Here is a 25408-nt window from a genome sequence, read left to right as displayed (position 1 = left end):
CACTAGGCCTATCCACCCAATCCACTCAGCCACTGAAGGTCATGGTGGGCAATGGACACCAGCTCGAGTGCCATTAGTGGTGCAGGGATATCGCTCTTCAGGTTCAAGACCAACAATTCTTGGTCAACTTCCATGTCCTTCCGCTATATGGTGTCGATCTTGTACTCGGAGTCGAGTGGTTGAAGTCATTGGGTCCAGTCCTCACATACTACAATGACCTCACCATGAAATTCCTTCTCGATGGCAAAGTTGTTGAATTAAAAGGGGAACACGAAGGCACTGCAAAATCAATTACAACTCACTAGCTACGTTGACTTGTCCAAACCCATGGAGCTAGCGAGTTCTTTCATCTCCGCATTGAGCCCCCTTCAACCCAAACTTCCAAGCTGCCATATCCAGTACCCGAAATAGAGACCTTAATTCAACAATTCCAACATTTGTTTCAGGTCCCAACATCATTACCTTTATCCCGTAACACGAATCATGCAATTAATCTTCGACCCAACTCCGAACCAATGAATGTTAGGCCGTATCGCTACCCTTATTTCTAGAAATAGGAAATTGAACTTCAGGTGGACTCTATGTTGAAGAATGGAGTCATCAGACCAAGCACGAGCCCCTTTTCATCTCTGGTTTTGCTGGTGAAGAAGCGTGACGAGTCTTGGCGTTTCTGCGTTGATTATCGAGCTCTTAATGCCATCACCATTAAGGATAGGTTCCTTATTCCCACGGTGGATAAATTATTGGACGAATTAGGAAGAGCACAATGGTTCTCGAAGCTTGACTTGCTTCAAGGGTACCATCAAATTTTGATGAAGGAGGAAGACATCAACAAAATGGCATTTCACACTCATCACGGGCATTACAAGTTTCTCGTAATGCTCTTTAGACTGTGCAATGCCCCATCATCGTTCCAAGCTACCATGAACGACACTTTCAGGCCCTATTTGCATAAGTTCATCATTGTGTTTTTTAACGATATCCTTATCTATAGGAAGACATTGGTTGACTATCTCCAGCATCTGCAACAAACATTTCGTGTTCTGGAATAGGGCCGGTTTTTCCTCAAAATGTCCAAATGTTCGTTCACGCAATCCTATATTGAGTACTTGGGCCACTTAGTATCGACGCACGAAGTTGAACCTGTTCAAGATAAAATACAGGCGATTCAGTAATGGCCAGCCCCATGGACATTCAAGGCCCTATGGGGATTTTTGGGCCTCACTGGGTTTTATCGTTGCTTTATCAAAGGGTATGCATCACTAGCGGCCCCTTTGACTCATCTGTTGACAACTCCTCAATTGGTTTGGTCAACTAAAGCTCAGACAGCCTTTTACAAGCTGAAAGATACCGTGAGTTCGGTGCCAACTCTGCAACTTCTGAATTTCTCGAAGCCGTTCATGGTGGAGACCGATGCGTCGGGAACATGGATAGGAGATGTCCTTTCTCAGTCAGGTCATCCTATTGCATTTTTTAGCAAGCAATTTTTCTCAAGGCTACGTTTAGCATCTGTGTATGTTCATGAATTGGTAGCAATTACGATCGCTGTCAAGAAATAGCAGAAGTATCTTTTGGGTCATCCTTTCATAATTTTGACTAATCATCATAGTCTGAAGGAGCTTATGAGTCAGACCATCCAAACCCCAGAGTAACAATTGTATCTCGTTCATCTTCTTGGGTACGATTACACCATCCAGTATAGATCAGGCAAATCGAATAAGGGGGCGGATGCCCTATCTCGAGCTTCTAAAGATTCACAGGGTTTATTATTTGTTCTTTTTGTACCTCACTTCGCCTTTCTGGATCAACTCAAACACGAGTTGGCTATTCACCCTGAGTTCATTGCCCTGCAATAGAAAATCAAAGATAACCCGACAAGCATGCCTGATTATACTGTTATTCGGGATTTGATTTTATGCAGGAATCGCATTTGGTTGCCCAATGGCCTCAACCTTATCCCATCATTATTGACGGAGTTCCATACTTCACCAATGGGAGGGCACATGGGAATCAAGAAAACTCTGGCACGTTTGGGGGAAAACTTTGTTTGGGCCGCTATGCACAACGACTTTCAATAGTTCATTGTTTCTTGCCTTGACTGTCAACATACCAAATATGAAGCACGAAAACCAGTGGGACTACTATGTCCTTTACCAACCCCGACGAGACCATGGGAAGACCTTTCATTGGACTTTATTATGGGTCTTCCCCCTTATCATGTTGGTGGTGGTTGACAGGTTTTGGAAAGGCATTCACTTAGGCATGCTAACTTTGAACTTTATGGCGTAGATTGTTGCCTTGTTGTTCATGGATATGGTGGGTAAAATTCATGGTATGCCTCGAAGTCTCATGTATGATAGAGACCCATTATTTGTGAGTAAGTTCTAGCAAGAGCTCTTTCGATTAAGTGGAATGAAATTGCGAATGAGTTCTGACTATCACCCTCAATCAAATGGACAGATCGAGGTCATCAACAGAATTTTTGAACAATACTTGCGGGCGTTTGTTCACCATAAACCTGCAACTTGGGGCAAATTTATGATATGGGCCGAATGGTCCTAGAACACATTAGTCCACTCAGCAACTGGAGTTTCACCCTTCGAAGTAACCTTTGGCAGAAAATCACCCAGTATTCCCCAATATCTTATGGGATCTTCAACAGTGGCAGCAGTGGATGTGATGCTAACTGATAGGGAAGCGATTTTTGTTAAATTATGAAAGAAGCTCTTAAAAGCACAAGCTCGAAGGACTTTTTTTTTAATAATGTAGGGACTACATTAGTTCATATTAGTTTGAATGTCAGTTTGGTACATACTTATTAAAGGGTTTTTCATTTGGGTTGTGATTCGTATTTCACTAGAAAAATCATACATATTATATTTTGTTTGAATAACTTTAAAATTGTCGTTAGAAAAAAAAGTAATTTATGATGCAATTTTTGTGTTTGTTTCCATTTGGTATCAATTTAGCACCCTAACACATGATATTCAACCTTTTTTTTCAATCTACATGTGACCTTTTAGACTTATTCGCAAATATCCAAAGTATCAATCTACTTATCCTTCACTGCAATCTCATAAGATACCCATATTTATATGGTTTATATCGATATTCCATGGTTTGAATTTTGCATAAATTGATATAGTTTACACTTACTGGTATAGATTGCACTTGACAAAGCACATAGTCACGTCATAAACCATGTATAGTTATTGGCATACACATGATTTATTCAAAATATTTAAGTAAGCAATTAATAATTATATTTTTTTTAAGAAATCAAACACATTTATGCATATTGCATTGACACAACACTCAACAATTACATCAAATACAAGAAATGCTAAAATATTATTTCGATCATTCACCTTATTTTTTTGTTTTAACTTAGTCTATTAAGTTGAAAAAGTTATACTTTGGTCCTTTAAAGTGTCCCTATTACATCAAATAAGTCATTTCATCAAATTACCATTTTAACGATGTCAACTTTGGTTCACATGTCATTGATGTGACATCTCTCATAGTTTGTCAGGTGTAACCTAATTAACCAAGTTAGTATGATAAATTTTCAAAAGGACCAATTTAGTCTAACACATACCAAAGTAAAATTTGTTAAACTTATGTAAGCAAACTGTAACTAGAAAATAAAAATAAGGATCAAAATTATATCTAAGCATGTTATGATGAGGACACAACTAAGGGCAAGGACCATGAAGCACTTGAAGGGCCTATGACCAGAGGCAGACTTAAACAGGCCCAACACAGTGATGAAGATACAACAAAGGGCAAGGACCATGAAGCACTTGAAGGGCCCATGACCAGAGGCAGACTTAAACAGGCCCAACACAGTGATGAAGATACAACAAAGGGCAAGGACCATGAAGCACTTGAAGGGCCCATGACCAGAGACAGATTTAAACAGGCCCAACATGTCATAGAGACAAGGCTAGTCATTTGTATAGCTGCCATTGATGATGATTGAAGGCCCAAGTGGAGAAAGATGAAGGCCTAGAGGAAGAGGCACTACCAAGACTATTAATTGTTTCTGAAGGCCCAAACTAATTTAAAGGCCCAAGTTAAATATGTTTTTAGTTATAATTTTTATTTATTGTAATTTTGGCCCAAACTGTTTAGAAGGCCCATGTCTATTTTTATCTTTTTGTTCAGATACACTATAAGTATTGGTTTTTGTTTTCAATAAAAAAACTTTTGGCATTTCATAAAATTTGGTGAGAGTTTCTCTCTTGGTTCCTTGTTGAACCAATTTCAGACTTATCAAGGTAATCCTTGTGGCGTCTACCTTGACTTATCTTCCTTCACTGGAAGTGGCGTCATCCAAATCTCCGTAGCCTGTATCAAGCGATCCGCTCCTAGTCAGGTTCAGATCATCTAGTATCAGAGCTTTGGCTCTTGATACAGGTTATATCCTATCCTATTATTTTTTTCTGTGATTTTTCCAGGTTCGTGTTTTGTCCTTGTTTTGTTATTTGTTTTCTTGTTTGTGTCTTTGTTTCGTTCTTGTTCTTGTTCTTGTCACGTTTTTTTGTTCTTGTTCTTGTTTTTTGTTCTTGTTTCTTGTGTCTTTCAAACTTTGTGTCCAAAAAAAAAATCTGTTTGAGTTCTGTTTGTGCTTGTCGTATTGTATTTTGTCTTCTGTTCATAACTTTTGTTTTAGCCTACTCGAATTCTGTTTGGGTAAAAATTGCCTAATTGCCGAATTGCTAAATTGTCAAATTTGCCTAATTATGATTTCCTATTGAACGAATTCTAATCGCTGGACGTCTGAAAAAAAAAAAAAAGAGAAACAGAAAATAGTTGCAAAAAAAAAAAAAAAAGAAACAGAAAGCAGTTGCAAAAGAAAAAAGTTTGGAAGAGATTTGAGTGTTTGATCTTTGAACACAAAATTAAGGCAGTTAGAGGCGCTTTTTGGGAAAATTGTGGGGCCCCCAAGGATTCTCCTCTGAATTCTTAGCGTTTTGACAGATAGTGGGTCTCAAACGGACAATCGTAGCAAAAGTTATGAGCATTTAAAGTTTGCTTGTCATATCTGTTATCTTATCTGTTATCCAACCTAATATCTTATTTGTTATCATATCTGTTACCAAAATTAAAGCTAATCTGTTATCCAAATCCAATCTAATATATTATTCAAATCCAATCTAATATATTATCCAAATCAAATCTAGTCTTTTATCCAAATCCAATCCAATATATTATCCAAATCAAATCTAGTCTTTTATCCAAATCAAATCCAATCTGCTATCCAAATCAAGTCCAAATTGTTATCCCAAATCAAATCTGTCTGTGATCATTATATTGTCTTTCCTTTTATTTTATATTACCTTGTGTGTCTAATTTGGTCCATCCAGGAACTTAAGAGGGAACACGAGTGGTAAAAGGCAAAAGGGAATATATTACACAAAAGCCTATTGAGAGCATCAAACACGAGTGTACTACCATCTAAGAGTTAAACACGTGAGTAGAGTGTGGTGAGGTCCTGAAACCTTAATAATTTTTATTGCAAACTTTTTTTTTCTGTTGAATTATGGCTGGAAAAGGTGGTGGTGGTGATGAGTATCATCAGTTGGACGGAGCTCAGCGTCTGTTACTGGACGCGATGAATGCACAGATGCAACGTTTGTTGGACCGTAACAATGAGGAGGTCTTTGGACGACTAGAATTTTTGGAGAACCAAGCCAATCAGAATGTTAGATGAAATATAGGTGGGAACAGAGGTAACAATGGCGGTAATGACGGACTGAGGCAGAACCGGGTTGAGGGAGTAAAGCTCAATGTTCCTCCCTTCAAAGGAAGAAGTGATCCAGATGTCTACCTGGACTGGGAAATGAAGATTGAGCATGTATTTGCCTGCAATGACTACACTGAAGAGCAGAAAGTCAAGCTAGCAGCAGCTGAATTCTCCGACTATGCCCTTGTTTGGTGGCATAAATACCAGAGAGAAATGCTGAGAGAGGAACGGCGAGAGGTAGATACATGGACTGAGATGAAAAGGGTGATGAGAAAAAGGTATGTGCCCACTAGCTATAACAAAACCATGCGACAGAAACTCCAAGGGTTGTCCCAAGGGAATTTAACTGTGGAAGAATGTTATAAAGAGATGGAAATGGTGTTAGTGAGGGCCAACATCGAAGAGGAATTCGAAGACACAATGGCTCGTTTCCTGAATGGTCTAAACCCTGAAATCAGAGATGTTGTTGAATTACAGGAGTATGTGGCGTTGGATGACTTGTTACATAGGGCACTTCGGGTTGAACAGCAAATTAAAAGAAAAAGTGCAACAAGGAGGAACTCACCCAATACTTACAACCATAACTGGGCCAACAGATCCAAGAAGGAGGGAAGTAATTCATTCCGCCTTGTAGCCACATCCCCGCATGGAAAGTCAGCAGCGTCCAGTGTAGGTTGAAGCAAACATAACACCTCCACTTCCTCATCCAATACTGGAACCAAAAACATAAAATGCTTTAAGTGCTTAGGCAGAGGACATATTGCTTCTAAATGTCCAACAGGGAGGACCATGAACATGAAGGTTGATGGAGAAATCACTAGTGAGTTTGAAATCAGTGAAGAAGAAGATGAAGAAGAAGAGTATGAGGAGGAAGCTATGCAGGGTGATATGCTGATGGTGAGAAGGTTGTTGGGAAATCAGATGCAGCCACTGGATGACAATCAAAGAGAAAAATATTTTCCACACCAAGTGTGTAATTAATGGTAAGCTATGCTCCTTAATTGTTGATGGAGGAAGTTGTACCAAATGTTGCAAGTTCCAGATTAGTGACCAAACTGAATTTTGGAAACTAAGCCCCATCCTAGACCATACAAACTTTAGTGGCTTAGTGAAGATGAAGAGGTAAAAGTGACTCAACAGGTTGAGGTGTGTCTCACCATTGGGAGATATAATGATAGGGTGTTGTGTGATGTGGTCCCAATGGAAGCGACCCATGTGCTGTTAGGAAGACCGTGGCAATATGATACCAAGGCAGTGCATGATGGCTTCACCAACAAAATCTCTTTCAAGCAAGATGACAAGAAAATTATTCTCAAACCGTTATCCCTTAGAGAGGTTTGTGAGGATCAGATAAAAATGAGAGAAAAGAAAAAGAGTGAGACACTTGAGAGAAAAAAGAGTGAGACACTTGAGAGAAAAAAAAGTGAAAGACTTGAGAAGGAAAAGAGAGGAAAGAAAAAGAGTGAAACACTTGAGAGGGAAACGAGAGAAAACAAAAAGAGTGAAACACTTGAGGGCAAACAGCTTTGTTTAGCAACAAAAAGGGTCCCGTTATCCCTTAGAGAGGTTTGTGAGGATCAGATAAAAATGAGAGAAAAGAAAAAGAGTGAGACACTTGAGAGAAAAAAGAGTGAGACACTTGAGAGAAAAAAAAGTGAAAGACTTGAGAAGGAAAAGAGAGGAAAGAAAAAGAGTGAAACACTTGAGAGGGAAACGAGAGAAAACAAAAAGAGTGAAACACTTGAGGGCAAACAGCTTTGTTTAGCAACAAAAAGGGAGGTAAGGAGGGTACTTTGTGCGAGACAATCCCTTTATTTATTGTTTTCTCAACGTCAGATGTTTCATGCTAACCCAATTGATGAATTTAAATTGCCTTCTGGTATTCAGTCTCTTCTACAGGATTTTGATGATGTGTTTCCAGCAAGTGTACCGGATGGTTTGCCACCATTGAGGGGAATTGAGCATCACATTGATCTCATTCTAGGAGCATCCTTGCCCAATCGGCCAGCTTGTAGGAGCAACCCACAAGAAACTAAGGAGATCGAAAGGCAAGTGTCTGAACTCCTGCGCAAAGGTTGGATGAGAGATAGTATGAGTCCGTGCGTTGTACCTGTCATTCTAGTACCCAAGAAGGATGGCTCATGGAGGATGTGTTCTGATTGTAGAGCCATAAACAACATCACCATCAAGTATAGGCATCCAATCCCCAGGTTAGATGGTATTCTTGATGAACTGTATGGTGCATGTGTGTTTTCTAAAATTGATTTGAAAAGTGGCTATAATCAGATTAGAATCAGAGAGGGAGATGAATGGAAAATTGCCTTTAAAACAAAATATGGTTTGTATGATTGGATGGTTATGCCATTTGGTTTGACTAATGCACCTAGTACTTTCATGAGATTGATGAACCATGTTTTAAGGGAATTTATTGGGAAATTTATGGTGGTGTACTTTGATGATATTCTTATCTATAACACTAGTCTTGATTTGCATGCTAAACATTTGCAATCTGCTTTAAGTGTGCTTAGGAAAGAAAAATTGTATGCCAACCTAGAAAAGTGCTCCTTTTGTACTGATCATGTGGTGTTTTTGGGTTTTTTTGTTAGTGCTGAGGGAGTATGGGTGGATGTGGAAAAGGTTAAGGCCATCCAAGAATGGCCAACACCTAAGACCATGAGTGAGGTGAGGGGATTTCATGGTTTAGCAAGTTTCTATAGGAGATTTGTTAAGGATTTTAGTACATTGGCTGCACCTCTAACTGAAGTTGTTAAGAAGAATGTGGGTTTCAAATGGGGTAAGAAACAAGAAGAGGCCTTTGCTGCCCTCAAACATAGGTTAACTAATGCACCCATTCTTGCTATGCCTAATTTTGAAAAATCATTTGAAATTGAGTGTGATGCGTCAAATGTGGGTATTGGGGCTATTTTGTTGCAAGAGGGACATCCGATAGCTTATTTTAGTGAAAAGTTAGGAGCCGCTGCCCTTAACTATTCAACTTATGATAAGGAATTGTATGCTTTGGTTAGAGCTTTACAAACTTGGCAGCATTACTTATTACCCAAAGAGTTTGTCATCCATAGTGATCATGAGTCCTTAAAATACTTAAAAGGCCAAGGAAAGCTTAATAAGAGGCATGCTAAGTGGGTAGAGTTTTTAGAGCAATTTCCATATGTCATCAAACATAAAAAGGGGAAAGGGAATGTAGTGGCCGATGTGTTGTCTAGGAGACATGCTTTACTTGCTATGCTTGAAACTAAACCGTTTGGTCTCGAGTCTTTGAAAGACATGTATGTGCATGATGTGGACTTTGCTGAAATTTTTGCTGCATGTGAAAAGTTTTCTGAAAATGGTTACTATAGGCATAATGGATTCTTGTTTAAAGCAAATAAATTGTGTGTGTCTAAGTGTTCCATTAGAGAGTTGCTTGTGAGTGAATCACATGAGGGGGGGTTGATGGGACACTTTGGGATTCAAAAGACCCTGGAAATTCTGCAAGAGCATTTCTTTTGGCCTCATATGAGGCGTGATGTGCATAAGTTTTGTGGTCATTGCATTGTGTGTAAACAAGTTAAATCTAAGGTTAAACCTCATGGATTGTATACTCTTTTGCCTGTTCCTGAATATCCTTGGACTGACATATCTATGGACTTTGTTTTGGGGTTGCCCAAAACCAAGAATGGAAAGGATTCTGTGTTTGTTGTTGTTGGCGGGTTTTCTAAGATGACACACTTTATCCCTTGCAAGAAAGTGGATGATGCTTGTCATGTGGCTGATTTGTTTTTCAAAGAAATAGTGCGGCTTCATGGATTACCGAGGAGCATTGTCAGTGATAGGGATGCAAAATTCCTTAGTCACTTTTGGAGGACCTTGTGGGGTAAAATTGGTACTAAATTGTTGGTTTCTACTACTTGTCACCCACAAACTGATGGTCAAACTGAGGTAGTCAATAGGACTTTAGGCACACTGCTTAGGACTGTTTTAAAGAAAAATCTTAAATCTTGGGAAGCATGTTTGTCTCATGTTGAGTTTGCTTATAATCGGGTTGTCCATAGCACAACTAATTGTTCACCATTTGAGATAATGTATGGATTTAATCCTTTGACTCCTCTTGATTTGTTGCCTATGCCTAACATTGCTATGTTTAAGCATAAGGACGCACATGCTAAAGCTAAGTATGAGAAGAAGCTGCATGAGCAAATGAAGGCTCAAATTGAAAAGAAAAATGCGAGCTATGCAAGGCAAGCCAACAAAAGCAGAAAGAAAGTCGTGCTTGAACTAGGTGATTGGGTTTGGGTACACCTGAGGAAGGAGAGGTTCCCAGAACACAGGAAGTGCAAGCTTCAACCTAGAGGAGACGGACCATTCCAAGTGTTGGAGAAGATCAACAACAATGCCTACAAGATTGACTTGCCTAGTGAGTATAATGTAAGTGCCACTTTCAATGTGTCTGATCTATCTCTTTTTTATGCAGATGGATGAGCCTTGGATTTGAGGACAAATCCTTTTCAAGAAGGAGGGAGTGATGAGGACACAACTAAGGGCAAGGACCATGAAGCACTTGAAGGGCCCATGACCAGAGGCAAACTTAAACAGGCCCAACACAGTGATGAGGACACAACAAAGGGCAAGGACCATGAAACACTTGAAGGGCCCATGACCAAAGACAGACTTAAACAGGCCCAACACGTCATAGAGACAAGGCTGGTCATTTGTATAGCTGCCATTGATGATGATTGAAGGCCCAAGTGGAGAAAGATGAAGGCCTAGAGGTAGAGGCACTACCAAGACTATTAATTGTTGCTGAAGGCCCAAACTAATTTGAAGGCCCAAGTTAAATATGTTTTTAGTTATAATTTTTATTTATTGTAATTTTGGCCCAAATTGTTTATAAGGCCCATGTCTTTTTTTATCTTTTTGTTCAGATACACTATAAGTATTGGTTTTTGTTTTCAATAAAAATTTTTTGGCATTTGATAAAATTTGGTGAGAGTTTCTCTCTGGATTCCTTGTTGAACTAATTTCAGACTTATCAAGGTAATCCTTGTGGCGTCTACCCTGACTTATCTTTCTTCATCGAAAGTGGCGTCATCCAAATCCTTGTTGTCTATATCAAGCGATCCGCTCCTAGTCAGGTTCACATCATGTTACAAACATATGCTTCGCTTTTGGAAAAAACTAATCACCACCTTTTCAAGTAAAAGACATGCAATCATTAGACACATAGTATAACAAAAATTGACTAAGGGCATTATAGTTATTGGGCTTGACAAGCATGCAATCATTGGGCATGTAGTGTATGAGTGCTAAGTCATAATTATTCAATCTATACTTATTGGTTTTGGCCAACATTGTTTCTATATGGTTTTCTATTACAAATTTATGTCTTTATTTGGATATTTGTGCTTTTGCGACTTATTGATTAATGTTTATTTTATTTTACAAATGAATCATGGTGTTTACGCAAGGCTTCACTTACCTTGCAACTACTTTTAGCCGTTTTAATTAGGCCACCAAATATTAATGAAAATATGTCATTTTATGAGTGACTCCATTCCTATTGCTACTACCTCCTTTTATAGGATATACTTAAAAAAAAAAGGTTAGTGGAATCTAGTCTCATTCCATTTCCACTGCCACTACCTCCTACTAAATGATATACTTCAACAAGCCAATGACCATGAAATCCATTCCTACTCAAAGACAACAGTAATAATTCGGGGTTTTCTAGGTATTGTATTTTAAGCTAGTTCATGATGTAAATGCACATATACAATATGTATAATTTTTTGGAATTATGTACACTAAAGTAAGTTGTTGCAAGTACACACATTAAGTGTTGGTTTGTTTATCCTTTAACTTAAATCTTGACTTCATACAAAGGTTAAATGCAGATATTAGATGCATTTTTTGGGACTATGTACACTATTAGTTGTTGTAAGTGTCCTCATTATATTTATTTATATGTTAATTTAAGTCTTTACTTCATATAGAGGTTAAATGCACATGTTAGGTACATTTTTTTTCTTTAAATTGTGTACACTAATGAAATTAAGTTGTTGCGGGTGCATTCACTACTACACACATATACAATAAAAACTTTATTATTTTTACTATTATCTATAAAATTTTGTGTGCAAATTTATTTTAAAATAGAGAAATAAAATGTATATTAAAAAATACATATTAAATTAAAATATTAAAAATTTACAATTAATTGAATCTATTCATATTTTACTCATTGTGTCTTTGTTTAACAATTAAATCAATAAAGTTAACATTTAATATAAAATTAATGTAATTTAATTTCTCTGTTTAATGTATAGATAGGTAGACAAATTATGATTTCATGCATGCTATACAAATATTTTTGCCATTAAGCGATCCAAGTGGATTATACAATACGTGTAATGTGTTATTGTTGGGATGCCCATGCATCCACAAAATTTTTATTCCTACAACTTTTTATTTATTTATAAATTCTCATAATTTATTTATTTATTCCTAGGTTTTTCCTAGATAAATTAAGAAAGTGAGTATATAACACATAATAAATACAAAACAATGGAAAGAAAATTGATATCCCATTCCTTTTTTTTTTCTTGCTGAAAATTAGCTTTCGAAAATCACTGTCTAAAAAAAAGATACTTTTGAAAAAAAAAATACAAATGAAAAGCATATTAATATAAATGGGTTTTTTTTTTCCACCAATACATTCTCCCCCCCCCCCCCCCCCCCAAATATTTTCCTAATATACACCCGTTTGTATATTATTATCCAATATACACCCCTTTTTCTCACTTTTGAGAAGTCGAGACTGGCCACTCTGGCTTTCGTACTGACACACTTTTTTTTTTAATTTTATTGTATTTCTAAATTTATGTTTTAATTTAAATTATTAAAATAATACAAATATTATATTATATAAAAATATTTTTAATTGATTTAAAATAATTTTTATTTGTTTAAGAAAATGATGTTATTAAGTATAATTATTTTTCTTATATTATTTAATTTATACAAGACTAAATTGATAATAGACTTTGATTGATAATATTTAATTTATATAAGACTTTTGAAGAAATTAAAACTCTCAAATAACAATTGAAAATAATAAAATGAATTTAAAACATAATAAACATAACAAAATAAAATGAAGATAACATAATATAATAACAATAACAATTTCAACATCAAAATGACAAAATTAATCTTAGTTTCAAAGTTGTTGTACAACAGACATGTCTTCTTGCAATAGTTGAATTATTAGTTTGTTAAAAGTAGCTAAAATTTTTATTGGACAAGAATGCTTCCAATAGTTGAATTCTATTAGCACCTTTAACACGTCTTCATTGGTTATCAACACTATTATTTACTCGATTAATTTTTCTGAATATTTTGTATGTCCTAATTGTGGAAATAACAATTGTCTGACCAATTGTAATTCATGAATTCCATAAGGGGAACCCCTATAGGCTCAACTTGCTTGATGACCTCCTTGAGTTTTTCGATGCTACATCCCGAAAGAAATTGAAATCTTATTGGGTTTGTTCGAGTGAAGGAATAACCCAAAAAAATCGCCTATGTTTCACTTGCCGTCGTAATACAACATTGCATAATGAGTAGGAGCGATAGTGGATCGAAGTAAGTTGAGTATACCATTGGGTGTTCAGTATACCAAATTTTTCCCCCAATATATATATATATATATATATATATATATATATATATATATATATAATTACCAAAATATACAACTCCTCCCATTATTTACCCCAATATACAATTTTACTATTCACAATATAAATTCGGGTTGGGGGGACGCGAAATTACACTGTGATTTTTGAAAAAAATTGTAATTTTATATTGAGAATTCGGGTCCCCAAAACTGAATTCTCAACATGGTTTTTCTTTTTTTTTTTTAATTTTCTTAGAGATATATATAGATAAAGGAAAATGATAAAATTGGAGAAAATTATAATATAATTTTTAGTTACGATGCATGTATTTTTTAGCTAAATTTATGTGTCGTTGACGGTTTTGTTTTGTTATGAACGTTAATTAAAAAATGAGAAAATTAGTTAGTAGTATTAAAAAAAATTAAAAAATACAATGAATAAATAATTGATACATCTTTCTTATATAATAGACATAAAATTTAAAAGTGCGATAAGTGAGATGATAGACGAGAATAACGAAACATACTAAAAGAATACAATTGCAACGCAAATATGACGAAACTAATGATAATCTGAAAGATGTTGTGGAGGAGACATGTCTTCTTCCATTTCGGTTACTGGTTTGTTAAAAATAGCTAACATTTCTATTGGGCAGAATCATGTCCAATAGTTGGATTGTACTAACATCTTTAGCACGTCTTCATCATTTTTCAATTTTGTTATTTCATATTTGATTAAATTTTTTGAATACTTAGCATGACCTGGTTGTCAAAAGAACAATTGTCTGATCACCTGTGATTCGTGAATTTCATAAGGGGGAACCCCATAGGTGCAACTTGCTTGATTAAATCTTTGAGTTTGTCCATGCTACATCCCAAAGGAATGTCAAATCTTATCGAATTTGTTCTAGTGAAGGAGTAACCCAAAAACCCATATTGGCGTGGCATGTTCCACTCCCCGTTGTAATACAAAATTGCATCATAAGTAGGAGTGATAATGGATTGAAGCAGGTTGAGTATATCATCTGGGGTTCTATTCTATTGATTGATACATAATAATTCTATAGGGCCAACACACGAATATTGCTCATTGCACATTAACATTGTGTAAACATCATCATCATTTTTCAATTGTAGAGATTGAAAAAAAAATATTGTTGACCTGCATCTATGAATGACTGTCGGGGATAGATTTCATCCACTAATTGATCGTTGGTTAGCTGAAGGGTGTTGTGCATTCTACTATTGAGTGTCTCAAAAGAACAGTCATTAGGAACTCACATTGGTGTTGGTGTATGACTTTGAAAATAAACACCAGTTTGGTTGTGAGTGATTGATCTATTTGAAAAAATGAAGGCTAATCTCGAGTTAGCAATGGTCTGACTGTTAGTTTCTCCTAAGAATGTCATAGTATTAAGATTGAATTTGGTTTATGAAGGTATGTTGTGTGAAATTATGCGATTGTATTGAGGGTGTTTGGTGTTATTTATAGTTGTATGAGCATCTTGCCCCGTTGATGTGTATTGGAATCTCATAAGGTTAGAATTGTGTTCCTGCTAAAGGCTTCTCTGGAATTCAATGTTGATTTTTTCTGGTAATTGATGCAGTAGCATCCATTATAATTTTTCAAAGTAAAAAAATAGATTTTGAGTTGTCCATTTAATGTCAATTTTGTTGGTGAGACATTTAATTTTTTAGAGACATGTACAAATTGCAGAGTGTTGTCAATTTGAACTGTAATTTTTTCCTTGTAACTGATGCATCAGATGTCCATTATAATTTTCAGAGTGAAAAAAAAGATTCTGAGTTGTCCATTTCATGTCAGTTTTGCTGGTGAGACATTTAATTTTTTTGACACGTGTGCAAATTACAGAGTATTGTCAAGTTGGATTGTGATTTTTCCCTGATAACTGATGCAACAAATGTCCATTATAATTTTCAGAGTGAAAAAAGAGATTTTGAGTTGTCCATTTTATGTCAATTTTACTGGTGAGACATTTAATTTTTTAAACAGTCTAGTGTAAATTGCAAAGTGTTGTGAACTTTGACAATTATGTTACCATGCCACCTACTACAGTAGAAGTGGGTAAACTGAAAATTGTTAACATAAATTTAAATAAACAATTTATTTTATTACGTAAAGTGATCATTGAACACGGACATAAGACACTACATGAAAACCTATAGCAGAAACAACTAAGACATGAATCATCTCCAGATTACCAATCCCGTTTGAATATTGTTTCGTGGGATGGAGACATGTTACTTCCTTCAAGCCTGGAAGAGGAGTCAGTATCACTACCATGGATTTTGACCCAATAACTCTCGTATTCATCTTATAGGTCCTCAAGGTTGGAGGTTGAGTCATGTTGGTTGCTTGGTGGGTTATTATTGTCACAGATTATGGAAAATAACTCCATAAATGGTAGTGGTTGGTTGTTGTAAAAAGTGTTGAACATTTGTCGAACATCAGCATCATCTCGCAGAATAAAAGATGTGTACATATAACGTTGTCCTGACTCAAATATGGGGTACCGAAAGTGGAGATGTTGGATATGTTGTTGTGGTTCAATGTTTAGTTTTTGGTGAACAAGTTCAAACAATTGTGTAAAGGTTATGACCTTGTTGACCATGAAAGTTTTTGTGTTGTTACTAATGAAGGTGGTGCCTTCATTAGTGTTGCAGATTTGGCCGTTGTACGATTTCATCACAATATTTTATGTCACCCTCACAACAACCACAAACAAAAACATCCAACCAAAATGAACATCCCATCGCTAACGAAGATCTCATTATATGATTTCATGAGGAAAACATGAATGATTTTAGTGAGGATAAGGATCAACAGTTCTGTGATCACATCAATCACCAAAGTGATGACGAGGGTGTTGCCGGACCAACGTTACCTCTATTGCAATATCACCAACCTAGGTGTCTAGTGGACCTGAACCTTGACCACCTAGCACACTATATTGATCGACACCATTTCATTCAGCAACAAGATAATGTACAACCACCAACCAGTGCACTCGAGGTTGGCATGACCTTCGATGAAAAAGCACAATGTATTCGAGTAGTAAAAAAATGCAACATCAGATATCATTTTAATTGCACAACAATATATTTTGACCAGAGAAGGTTAAACTTCGTGTTTAAATCACATGAAAATGGTTGTACGTGTAGCTTAGGCGCATGCAAGTCAAAGAGGCATAAAAAATGAATTATCAAGAGAGTATCAGAGGTCATCACACTTGTCTCGCATCAATGCTTAATAGGCACCCCTCGATTATAAGTGCCTACAATAACCCAACTAACTTATGGGTTTAGGGCACATCCCATTTCTTCTGCCTGCGTCACATTGCACAAAATTTTCTTCGCGGTAACTCAATTTGCAAACATTTGAAGAAACCACTCATGCTGACTAGTGAGAATCTATTTTATTTCTTTGTTAAACTTCTTTACTTTGAATCAAATTTCATAACGTAATAGATTGATTGAATATTTACAGGTTATGCATACACGGAGAAAATGCACGGGTGACATCTTAGGAATATCTGTGCGAATAAGCAAGTGCAGCTGAATGGCTTAATCAGTTATCCAATTTTTTTTTTGGTACAATGCTTTGATGAGGGGAAAACGTTGGAGACATATGACTACAAATTTGTCTGAGTCGATTAATTCCATGTTAAAAAAACACAAGACATTTATCGGTGTCATCGTTGGTTGGTTGAGTAGACATCTCCGAGACAATGAATAACGGTCAACAAGAATCAAATACACACCTTGTAAACGAATTCGACAGACACAACCACACATTTATTGTAACAGAGACCCAATCCCCACTTCATGAATTAATGTGAAAAGAATATGAAGGAGATCAGTGGGGTCTTGATCCAAGAGAAAGAGGGCTACAAAGGGTGGTCCGATTTTAACTCGCATTACTACTGAGATTGACGAAGAAGAAAATAAACTGAAAAGTAAAAAAAAATGTGGAATTTACTGACAATAGAACCATAACAGAAACGGTTGTCCCAACATACCTTCATCTTCAGTCTTTCCTTAGACAAATGTGATTGTTTAAGTATTTTATTTATAATGTAATATAATGTTCTTCTATAAATAAATTGTTAAACAAAAAGTATTATCATTAAAAAGAAAATCTAATGACATAAACAAATAAATTATATTTAGTAAAATAATAATATTAAAAGTTTTAATTTTTTTATTAAAGCAAAAATATTATTAGACAAAATTCAGATTTAAAAAAATAAAATGTTAACCTAAAAATAGTCTTGTATAAATTAAATAATATAAGAAAAATAATTATACTTAATAACATCATTTTCTTAAACAAATAAAAATTATTTTAATAAAAAATTATTTTTAAAATCAATTAAATTTCTTTTATATAATATAATATTTTTATTATTTTAATAATTTAAATTAAAACATAAATTTAAAAATAAAATAAAAATTAAATTAAAAAAGGAGCGTCGTATTTTAGGTAATAACATACAAACCTGTGTATATTAGGAAAGTATGGGAGAGAAAAAGTGTATTGATGAAAAAAAAAACCTTAATAAATGTTAAGGGGTGTAAATAACAATTTCCTTCCATCAATAGGTCCATCCACTTTTTGTATAAGCATCGTGACAAAAAAGCTTTTAAAGTGAGGTTAAACCTCAAAAAATGCAATCAGTAATAGAGTAATAGGTTACACTCAAACTTTATTTTTTAGGAAGGTCAAACTTAGGTTGTGTTTGATTTCAGATAAGATGAAATAAATAGAAGATAATTTTTGTACTTTTCATATGAAAGTCATACATTTTACACTCTAATTTGATTAAAAAAAATTATTTTATTTTGATCTTCTAAACCAAAAAGACCTTAGGCATGTATAGGAGAAAACAAGTATTGTATAAAGTTTTAAAATATTTTGTATTGAATTATAGCATAATAGGATTAGGAGTGGTGTGAGAAATTAAGAAGTAGGGAGGCACGTGTTGTTTAGGGAAGGGTGAAAAAGAGAAAGGAATAGGAATGCGGTGAAAGATAGAATTTGCCAATTGTATGAAGAGAAGAGTGAGACGCAGTGAATATATATAGAAAGAGAGAGGCTGGTGGGTGTGGTGTGGCTGGCTGTAGTAGTGCTTTGCTGTCCGAGAGTAAAGAGTAAGCCTCTTTCTCACTCTCTAATCTATTTGTGAACTAGGTTTTGGTTGCAGAGACATGGGAGAAAGGATTCCGTGTGGGAGTGGCATGTATTTCCCCTTCCCTCCTCCGCCATCTCCCATTCGCCCTTCTTCTTCTTCTTCAGATCGCGATAGGTATTTGGCCGAACTACTCGCTGAGAGGCAAAAGTTGGTACCCTTTCTCCAAGTTCTTCCACAATCTACCAAACTCCTAACCCAAGGTATGCTCCTCCACCTGATTGCTTAATTGCTTTAGGGTTACATCATCATCATCATCATAATCTCTTTAATTAACAGAAATCAGACGCATGTCCGTTGGTGGCGGCGGCGGCGGCTTTAATCATGAGCCTGCAGCAGACACTCCTCCTCCATATTTTAGGCCTATGGATCTCGAGGGATGGGCAATTGAGGTGCAGCAGGACAAACCAAATCCCCAAAGGATGATGGCTTGGCCTGCTCCTGTAGTCAAGAGAGTTATCAGGCTTGATGTCCCTGTAGACAAATTTCCAAATGTATGTATGTCAATACCGCTTCAAAATTGTCTTTTTTCAACTCTAATCTCATGTAATAATAGCTTTTACACTCCTTCAAATCTCAGCAGTATAATTTTGTTGGCCGAATTCTCGGACCTCGTGGGAACTCCTTGAAAAGAGTCGAAGCCATGACTGAATGTAGGGTTTACATTCGGGGCTGTGGCTCTGTCAAGGATTCTATTAAGGTATGCTTACTTGCTATCTAATTATACCCCACCCCACCTTTACAACTTTTTTCTCAACTGCTTCTTCTTTATAGGAAGAAAAGCTTAAAGAGAAACCCGGATATGAGCACCTTAAAGAACCATTGCATGTGTTGGTGGAGGCAGAGTTTCCAGAGGATATAATCAATGCTCGCTTGGATCATGCAGTGGCAATACTAGAGAATCTTTTGAAGCCTGTGGTATATGTTGTTATAGTGTGTGTGTGTGTGTGTGTGTGTGTGTTATTGCATAATAAATAAATTGTGCCATGGGCTATCATGCTAATCTTCGTTAACCTGCCACTGCCAGGATGAATCCCTTGATCACTATAAGAAGCAGCAATTGAGGGAACTGGCTATGCTCAATGGTACTTTGAGGGAGGAAAGTCCAAGCATGAGCCCAAGTATGAGTCCAAGCATGTCACCTTTTAACAGTACTGGAATGAAACGAGCCAAGACAGGAAGATGACCCTGAAATGATAGCAAACATGATCTCTTAGACTTTTCACACCCTTGGGCTCAATCTCCACAGGATGACACATGGTTTACGCTTGACGCCTATTCTTTTGGCCACTAGAACCTGACTGTCGCTTTGCTTAGTTATAGTATTAACTATTTTGCAGGTGCTACTTGGTTATGGTAGCGTACTCCTAGTTCAATACCTTTTTTCCTTTCTTCTTTTTTATTTATTATTTTGCATTTATCAAATTATTAAATTATATACATGCATATGCATGGTATTGACTCAAACTAAATAAGCAGCAAATGGAGAGTCTTTCATTATTGTGATATGAATATTTTTGGCATCACTGTTCAATGATCCTCGATTCAATTTGTAATTTTAACAATGGTTAATTGAGTTTTTAGTCTCTAAATTTTTTTAAAATTTGATTTTTAGTTTCTAAACTTTTGCTTAACTAGGTTCCTCAACTTTTTTCATTAAGATTTTTAATCCTAAACTTTTGTTTTGATTGGTCAATGTTTTTCAATAAGGTTTTTAGTTTTTGAAATCTTATTAAATAAAATAAAATAATATAATGAATTCAAACTTTTGTTAAGAGACTAAAAAGTTATTAGAAATTAAAAATCATAATTATTAGAAACTAAAAATTGAATTTAGAAAAAGTTTAGAAATTAAAAACTTAGTTAATCCTTTTAATTATTTACTGGAATTTGAATGTGAACTATGAAAGTCACACTGCTAATAGCCCAAAGTATTGTGTTTAGATTTAATTTTTATAAATCAAGTTACAGTTTTCAATTGAAAAAAATATTAGAATGGTGGTAATGATTTTATAGTTGATTATGTGTGATTATTTTTTTAAAAGGCATTATACGGATAGCTGTTTTAGAGGATGGAAATTCTATTCATCCTATTTTCTTTACTAATGTTGCAGGAGAGCACTTTGTTAGTCATTACCAGAAGGATAAATTAAAGTACAATTTCGAACGAGTTGCGTGGTTACAAATGCGTTGAAAATTTGCATTTTCAATTTCTTTGACAAGTAATTTGATTTTTATTGATAGAAATATAACAGTTGGCTGAAATAAATTGTAGCATCTGCATTACTGCTGCTGCTCATTATGCAGGAGGACGAGTCTAGAAAGTACTAGATAATTTGGGTGCCTAGTATTGCGGAATTAAAGACACTAGATTATACTAATTTACGAACAGAAACCATGAGTACGAGCCTCTTTTACCCACCAAATATATAGATAAATCACTAGTAAATTAAATTGACAACACAGTGAGATAGAGAGCTAAGCTCGTGCCATGTTTTTTGCCTCTACACCACATAGAAGCCCGGAGTTAGCTTTATTTGTACGCTCAGTTGTACACAGCATATAAATTTCTTCTCAACTTATGGAATAAAGTCTCCGGGCCAAATGTATAATAATGGGAAAATTGCGAATGTAACATAACAAAAAAAGGTTCAACCTAAGACAGCTAAATTTATATCTAGCATTTTGTACATTTGTTGAAGGTTGTGACCTATTACGTAAATCCCCATTATCATCACGTCATTTACAACAAGTACTCGAGTACTATCGAAAAAAATTGACTTTTATAAAGCCACAGGCATATATAAATTGTTAAAATCAATCAGTTAGTTTTGTAATAAAATACTCTATAGTTATACTCTTTGCTAGTGCCAAAATTTACGTAAGGACTTCAAGTATAAAAGAAATGGTCAAATGCCCCTTGCTTTATTTCATATTCAAGGATGAAAACGAACTTGGCCGTCTTATGGATGCATTGAACATCTTTCCACAAGAAAAATATAACTGCCGACAATATTACTACAATAAAAAAAAGCCTAGATGATTTTTGAAAGCAAATGTCCTCGAAATATAACAAGCCATTCATTCATGTACATCATATATTACCTAAAACATGTCAAGACTACAAAATCATACATATCAACAAATTTCAGGTGTATCATACTCTTGATGACACCATCCAATCACTGCAAAATAGCCTTCTCTTTTTCTACTTTGTAGATAAACAAATATCCATGAAAAGAAAAATAAATGAATAGCATTACAAACAATAAATTGATTCTTGTCTCCAAAAAAGTCTTAACCTCAGTCCAACGTCGTATCCGTCTTGGGCAAGCAGCAAAAATTTTAAAAGGCAAATGCTAACAAGGGCTACAAGGACACTTATTAAGGATCTAAAATTGAAAGTACTGTAATATTGTGTGCATTTTATCATATATTTTCGATTTTTTAATTTTAACAAGTGTCCTTGCACTTGTTAGCATAACCCATTTCAAAATAATAAAACTCGCAGAAACCTACAATCAAAAGATTCAAGGGTATTATGACATAATTACCATAAATGTGTGCTTATAAAAATAGACCACTCCCCTTCAAAATATAAAACCTAAAAAAATTCAGGTGACACAGTCTGTGACCCCACCGAATGGGGTGTGGAGAGGGTAGATGTACGAAACATTACCCATACAAGTGGGATAGGTTATTTCCAATATTTGAACCTAAAAAGAGGTCACAAGTAAAGAACCTTACCGTTGTGCCAGGATTCACCCTATAACCCTAATAGTAATAATTGAACAACAAATGACGAGAAAGACATCATCACAAGATTATTTCTGAACAACCAATTATATCCCATTAGTCACTTCCAATTCTTACATCTATAAAAAAAAACGGAGGAAATTACTCTTTCAGTCCCTTATGTTAATGTCTTTATTCAATTTGGTCCCTTATGTTCTTTTACCAAATCCATCCTAATGTTTACAAGTGTTAACATTTGCCAAAACATATGTCCATTAACTCCTTAATTAGACTGATTATGTTGCTTGGTTGTGAATGTTAAGAAGCTTGGCCTAATGGTTGGATAGAGGCACACAGCAGCATCCAAGTCCTCAAGGCCATGAAGGCACCAGAAAGCAAGCCTATTTAGCACCACTGCCAATACCAATGTGTATGGGGCCACCTAGAACATCTACACACACTGTCCCAGCTTTAGAGTGTTGGTTGTGCTGGTGGCTTGAAATGGTGCTTGTGTGTGAAGAGTTGTGAGCTGTATGTGTCTATCTGAGAGGATCAACACCTTGAATCTGTGAACCTAAGAGGATAAATCAAGGCAGTGCCTATGTATGTGAGACTAGGTGAGGTAGAGACAAAAAATGCTCAAAAGGTCACATAGAAAAGGAGAATGTAATAGAAAGACAATCTGGTAGTCAGGTACAAACACACATCACCAGCCAAATAATCAGTCCAATTAGGAGTTAACAGATACGTGTGCATATTAGTAACAGCGTTGGATGAAGAGTGATATTTTGGCATATGTTGTTAATGTTTGTAAACAAAAAGAACTGATTTGAATAAAAGAGCACAAGGGGCCATTAGGATCCAATTGCAAGGTATAAGATTCTAGTGTTGGGTTTATAGGGCTTTGGGCTCTCCAACCACAACAACTAGCTTTTGTGGTGTGACTCTCCCAAGATTCTTATCAATTCGTATTAGAGACTTCCACCATGGCTCTCAGATGCAAATGAGCAGTGTGGGAGGTGATGTTGGCATTGCAGTGTTTGCCTGAGACTAGTCAAAGGAGGCTAGTGCATAGCCAGTCAGCATAGGCACTGGGACTGCAAAGCATGGTGGCACATTAGGATGCATTTTCAAGGTATGGGACTTGAGTCCTTCATTGGAAGTATGGGATTTTAGTGTGGGGTTTACAAGGCTTTAGGCTCTCCAACTACACAGCTAGCTTTTTTGGTGTGGCTCTCCCAAGGTTCTCATCAAGGGTAAAATTGAATAAAGAATTTAACATAAGGGGCCAAAGAGTAATTTCGCCTTTTTTTTTTTTGCAAAAAGATTACTATATTTCACAAATAAGGATGTTTAAATTAATTGAAGTATAAATCTAAATCTTCATAACCAATTTTGTTAATGATTATGTTAGGGGCAATTGATAAGGAGTCAATATGTAAAATGACTAATAGGAAATCATAGTAGAGATAAAAAGGTAGTATTAAATGTTATACGTTCCAATAAAAAAAAAAACTACTTTTAGATGTTCAAATATTATACTTTAGGACAATGGTTAGCAAAACCATTTTTCTAATATTCCTCAGAATTACTAAGAATAGAAGGATATTAAATATTAAAAAGATGTTTCAAGACTATAGAACAAAAGGACAAAACTAAGTAGAATACCTTAATTGCTTTTGATATTGTTCTTAAATCAAAAATAAAGTTTCACCTAAGTAACTTGCATATTAGAGGACGGTAGAAACTATAATTTTGATTAGAATACAACATGAAAAGCATCTAAGGTATTGCAGCTAAGTTTTGTTCATAACATTGCAGCTAAGTTTTGTTCATAACAAAAAGGCAAAACGTAGGTACATTACCTCACATTCTTTTAATACTGTTCTCCAATCAAAATTTTGGCTCCGTAACTCACATAATAAAGGTTGCCAATTACCAAAGTGAAACTCGAATTTTGATTGGAGTATAACACCAAAAGCCCACAAGGGATTACACCTAAAGTTTAAATTCTTTATTGAAAGGTAGTATATGGACAGCAGCAGCAGGAGCATTAAAAAACTCGGCATGTAAATAGGAAGGTTGACAGATTTCAATAAGTGATCAAAGGAAGATGGAATAGGAAGGAACCTTGAAGATGTTGAATTCCAAAGGTGAGTCTCAGTCCCTTAGGCCAAGCTCAAGCTCTAACTCATCATCCTCTTCAAATAATTTCAAAAGACGAGCATATTGCTCCTCCCTTTTCTTCTTCCGCCACAGCTTAAAAAGTACAAAGGAGAACAAAGAAAAGAACACAAGCACAATTAATACAATGATAACTATAGCACTAGTGCTTCTTCCGGCATGAGGTTCTGTCTTTGTAGCATCTTTTGAAGCAGGTGATGAGTCGTCGGAAAAACCTAGAAAGGAAATTAAAATTGGATGAGACACGCTTTGAAACCACTTTCAACCTAAGCGGGGAAATATTATACAACGTTTATTTGGGTGCAGTCATGTTTATCGCAAAAAATAAAATGCAAATTTAGGGTTTCCTAGAGCATAGATTGAATCGCAAAAAAAAAAAAGGTTAGGTTGAGGACAGAACGAACCAAGAATGAAGTGCAAAGAGAAGAAAACAACGAGGATGATACTAAGCGATCCGCTTCTTGTAATTGAATTCATCTCTGTGCGATGCGATGCAAAACCTCTTCTCTTCTCTGAATGACAATAATGTTGAATGGACCTTTCCCTTCTTCCCCTTCTTCATTTCATACATTATTACATTCTTTTGAATTCGTCGCTTTCCAATTTTTTTTTTAATGTTTAAAATAAATACATTTCAGGTACAGGTCAATTTATTCTTTGATCAATATTGACCTTAAAAGTTTAGTTAAATACTTAAATAACTCCATCAAAAGTTTTTTTTCTCATTATTTCTTTCTTTTCTGAATTTAACTAAATATTTTTATTTAATAACACACCATATGATAAGTTTGTTTAAAAATTATTCTAATTTTTTAAATATTTAATAACACACCATATGATAAGTTTGTTAAAAAT

At 35.4% G+C, this 25408-nt stretch overlaps 3 protein-coding genes across 4 annotated transcripts; 2 read left to right on the top strand and 1 right to left on the bottom strand.

The window, feature by feature from the left end:
* Window positions 1-5545: 5545 nt before the first annotated feature.
* LOC114378957 lies at window positions 5546-6427 on the top strand. Its single transcript, XM_028337537.1, has 2 exons — window positions 5546-5636; window positions 5724-6427. The coding sequence occupies exons 1-2, from the start codon at window positions 5546-5548 to the stop codon at window positions 6425-6427; spliced, it is 795 nt and encodes a 264-aa protein (XP_028193338.1).
* A 12107-nt stretch (window positions 6428-18534) lies between these two features.
* LOC114380570 (KH domain-containing protein At1g09660/At1g09670-like) lies at window positions 18535-20168 on the top strand. 2 transcript variants are annotated; one of them, XM_028339688.1, is made up of 5 exons: window positions 18535-18837; window positions 18914-19128; window positions 19218-19334; window positions 19409-19552; window positions 19662-20168. In XM_028339688.1, exons 1-5 carry the CDS (start codon window positions 18654-18656, stop codon window positions 19818-19820), a joined length of 819 nt encoding a protein of 272 aa, XP_028195489.1. In that variant the 5' UTR covers window positions 18535-18653; the 3' UTR covers window positions 19821-20168. The 2 variants fall into 2 exon arrangements, with proteins under 2 accessions (XP_028195489.1, XP_028195488.1); XM_028339687.1 differs by having other exon boundaries at window positions 19215-19334.
* A 4016-nt stretch (window positions 20169-24184) lies between these two features.
* On the bottom strand, window positions 24185-25155 carry LOC114380501. The gene is made up of 2 exons (XM_028339591.1): window positions 24958-25155; window positions 24185-24768 (listed from the first exon to the last, which is right to left on the bottom strand). The coding sequence occupies exons 1-2, from the start codon at window positions 25028-25030 to the stop codon at window positions 24530-24532; spliced, it is 312 nt and encodes a 103-aa protein (XP_028195392.1). The 5' UTR covers window positions 25031-25155; the 3' UTR covers window positions 24185-24529.
* Window positions 25156-25408: the final 253 nt, after the last annotated feature.

This window comes from Glycine soja, chromosome 12 (assembly GCF_004193775.1).
Source record: "Glycine soja cultivar W05 chromosome 12, ASM419377v2, whole genome shotgun sequence".
Classification (NCBI taxonomy): Eukaryota; Viridiplantae; Streptophyta; class Magnoliopsida; order Fabales; family Fabaceae; genus Glycine; species Glycine soja.
Note: the sequence above shows the minus strand (reverse complement) of the source record. Positions and strands in the feature narration are given on the sequence as shown.

Coding starts and splice junctions, on each gene's coding strand:
- LOC114378957 (XM_028337537.1), top strand. CDS start 5,546: ATGGCTGGAAAAGGTGGTGGTGGTGATGAGTATCATCAGTTGGACGGA. Junction 5,637..5,723: donor GATGAATGCACAGATGCAAC/GTTTGTTGGACC, acceptor GATGAAATATAG/GTGGGAACAGAGGTAACAAT.
- LOC114380570 (XM_028339687.1), top strand. CDS start 18,654: ATGGGAGAAAGGATTCCGTGTGGGAGTGGCATGTATTTCCCCTTCCCT. Junction 18,838..18,913: donor TACCAAACTCCTAACCCAAG/GTATGCTCCTCC, acceptor TTTAATTAACAG/AAATCAGACGCATGTCCGTT. Junction 19,335..19,408: donor CTGTCAAGGATTCTATTAAG/GTATGCTTACTT, acceptor TCTTCTTTATAG/GAAGAAAAGCTTAAAGAGAA.
- LOC114380501 (XM_028339591.1), bottom strand. CDS start 25,030: ATGAATTCAATTACAAGAAGCGGATCGCTTAGTATCATCCTCGTTGTT. Junction 24,769..24,957: donor CTCTTTGCACTTCATTCTTG/GTTCGTTCTGTC, acceptor TTTCCTTTCTAG/GTTTTTCCGACGACTCATCA.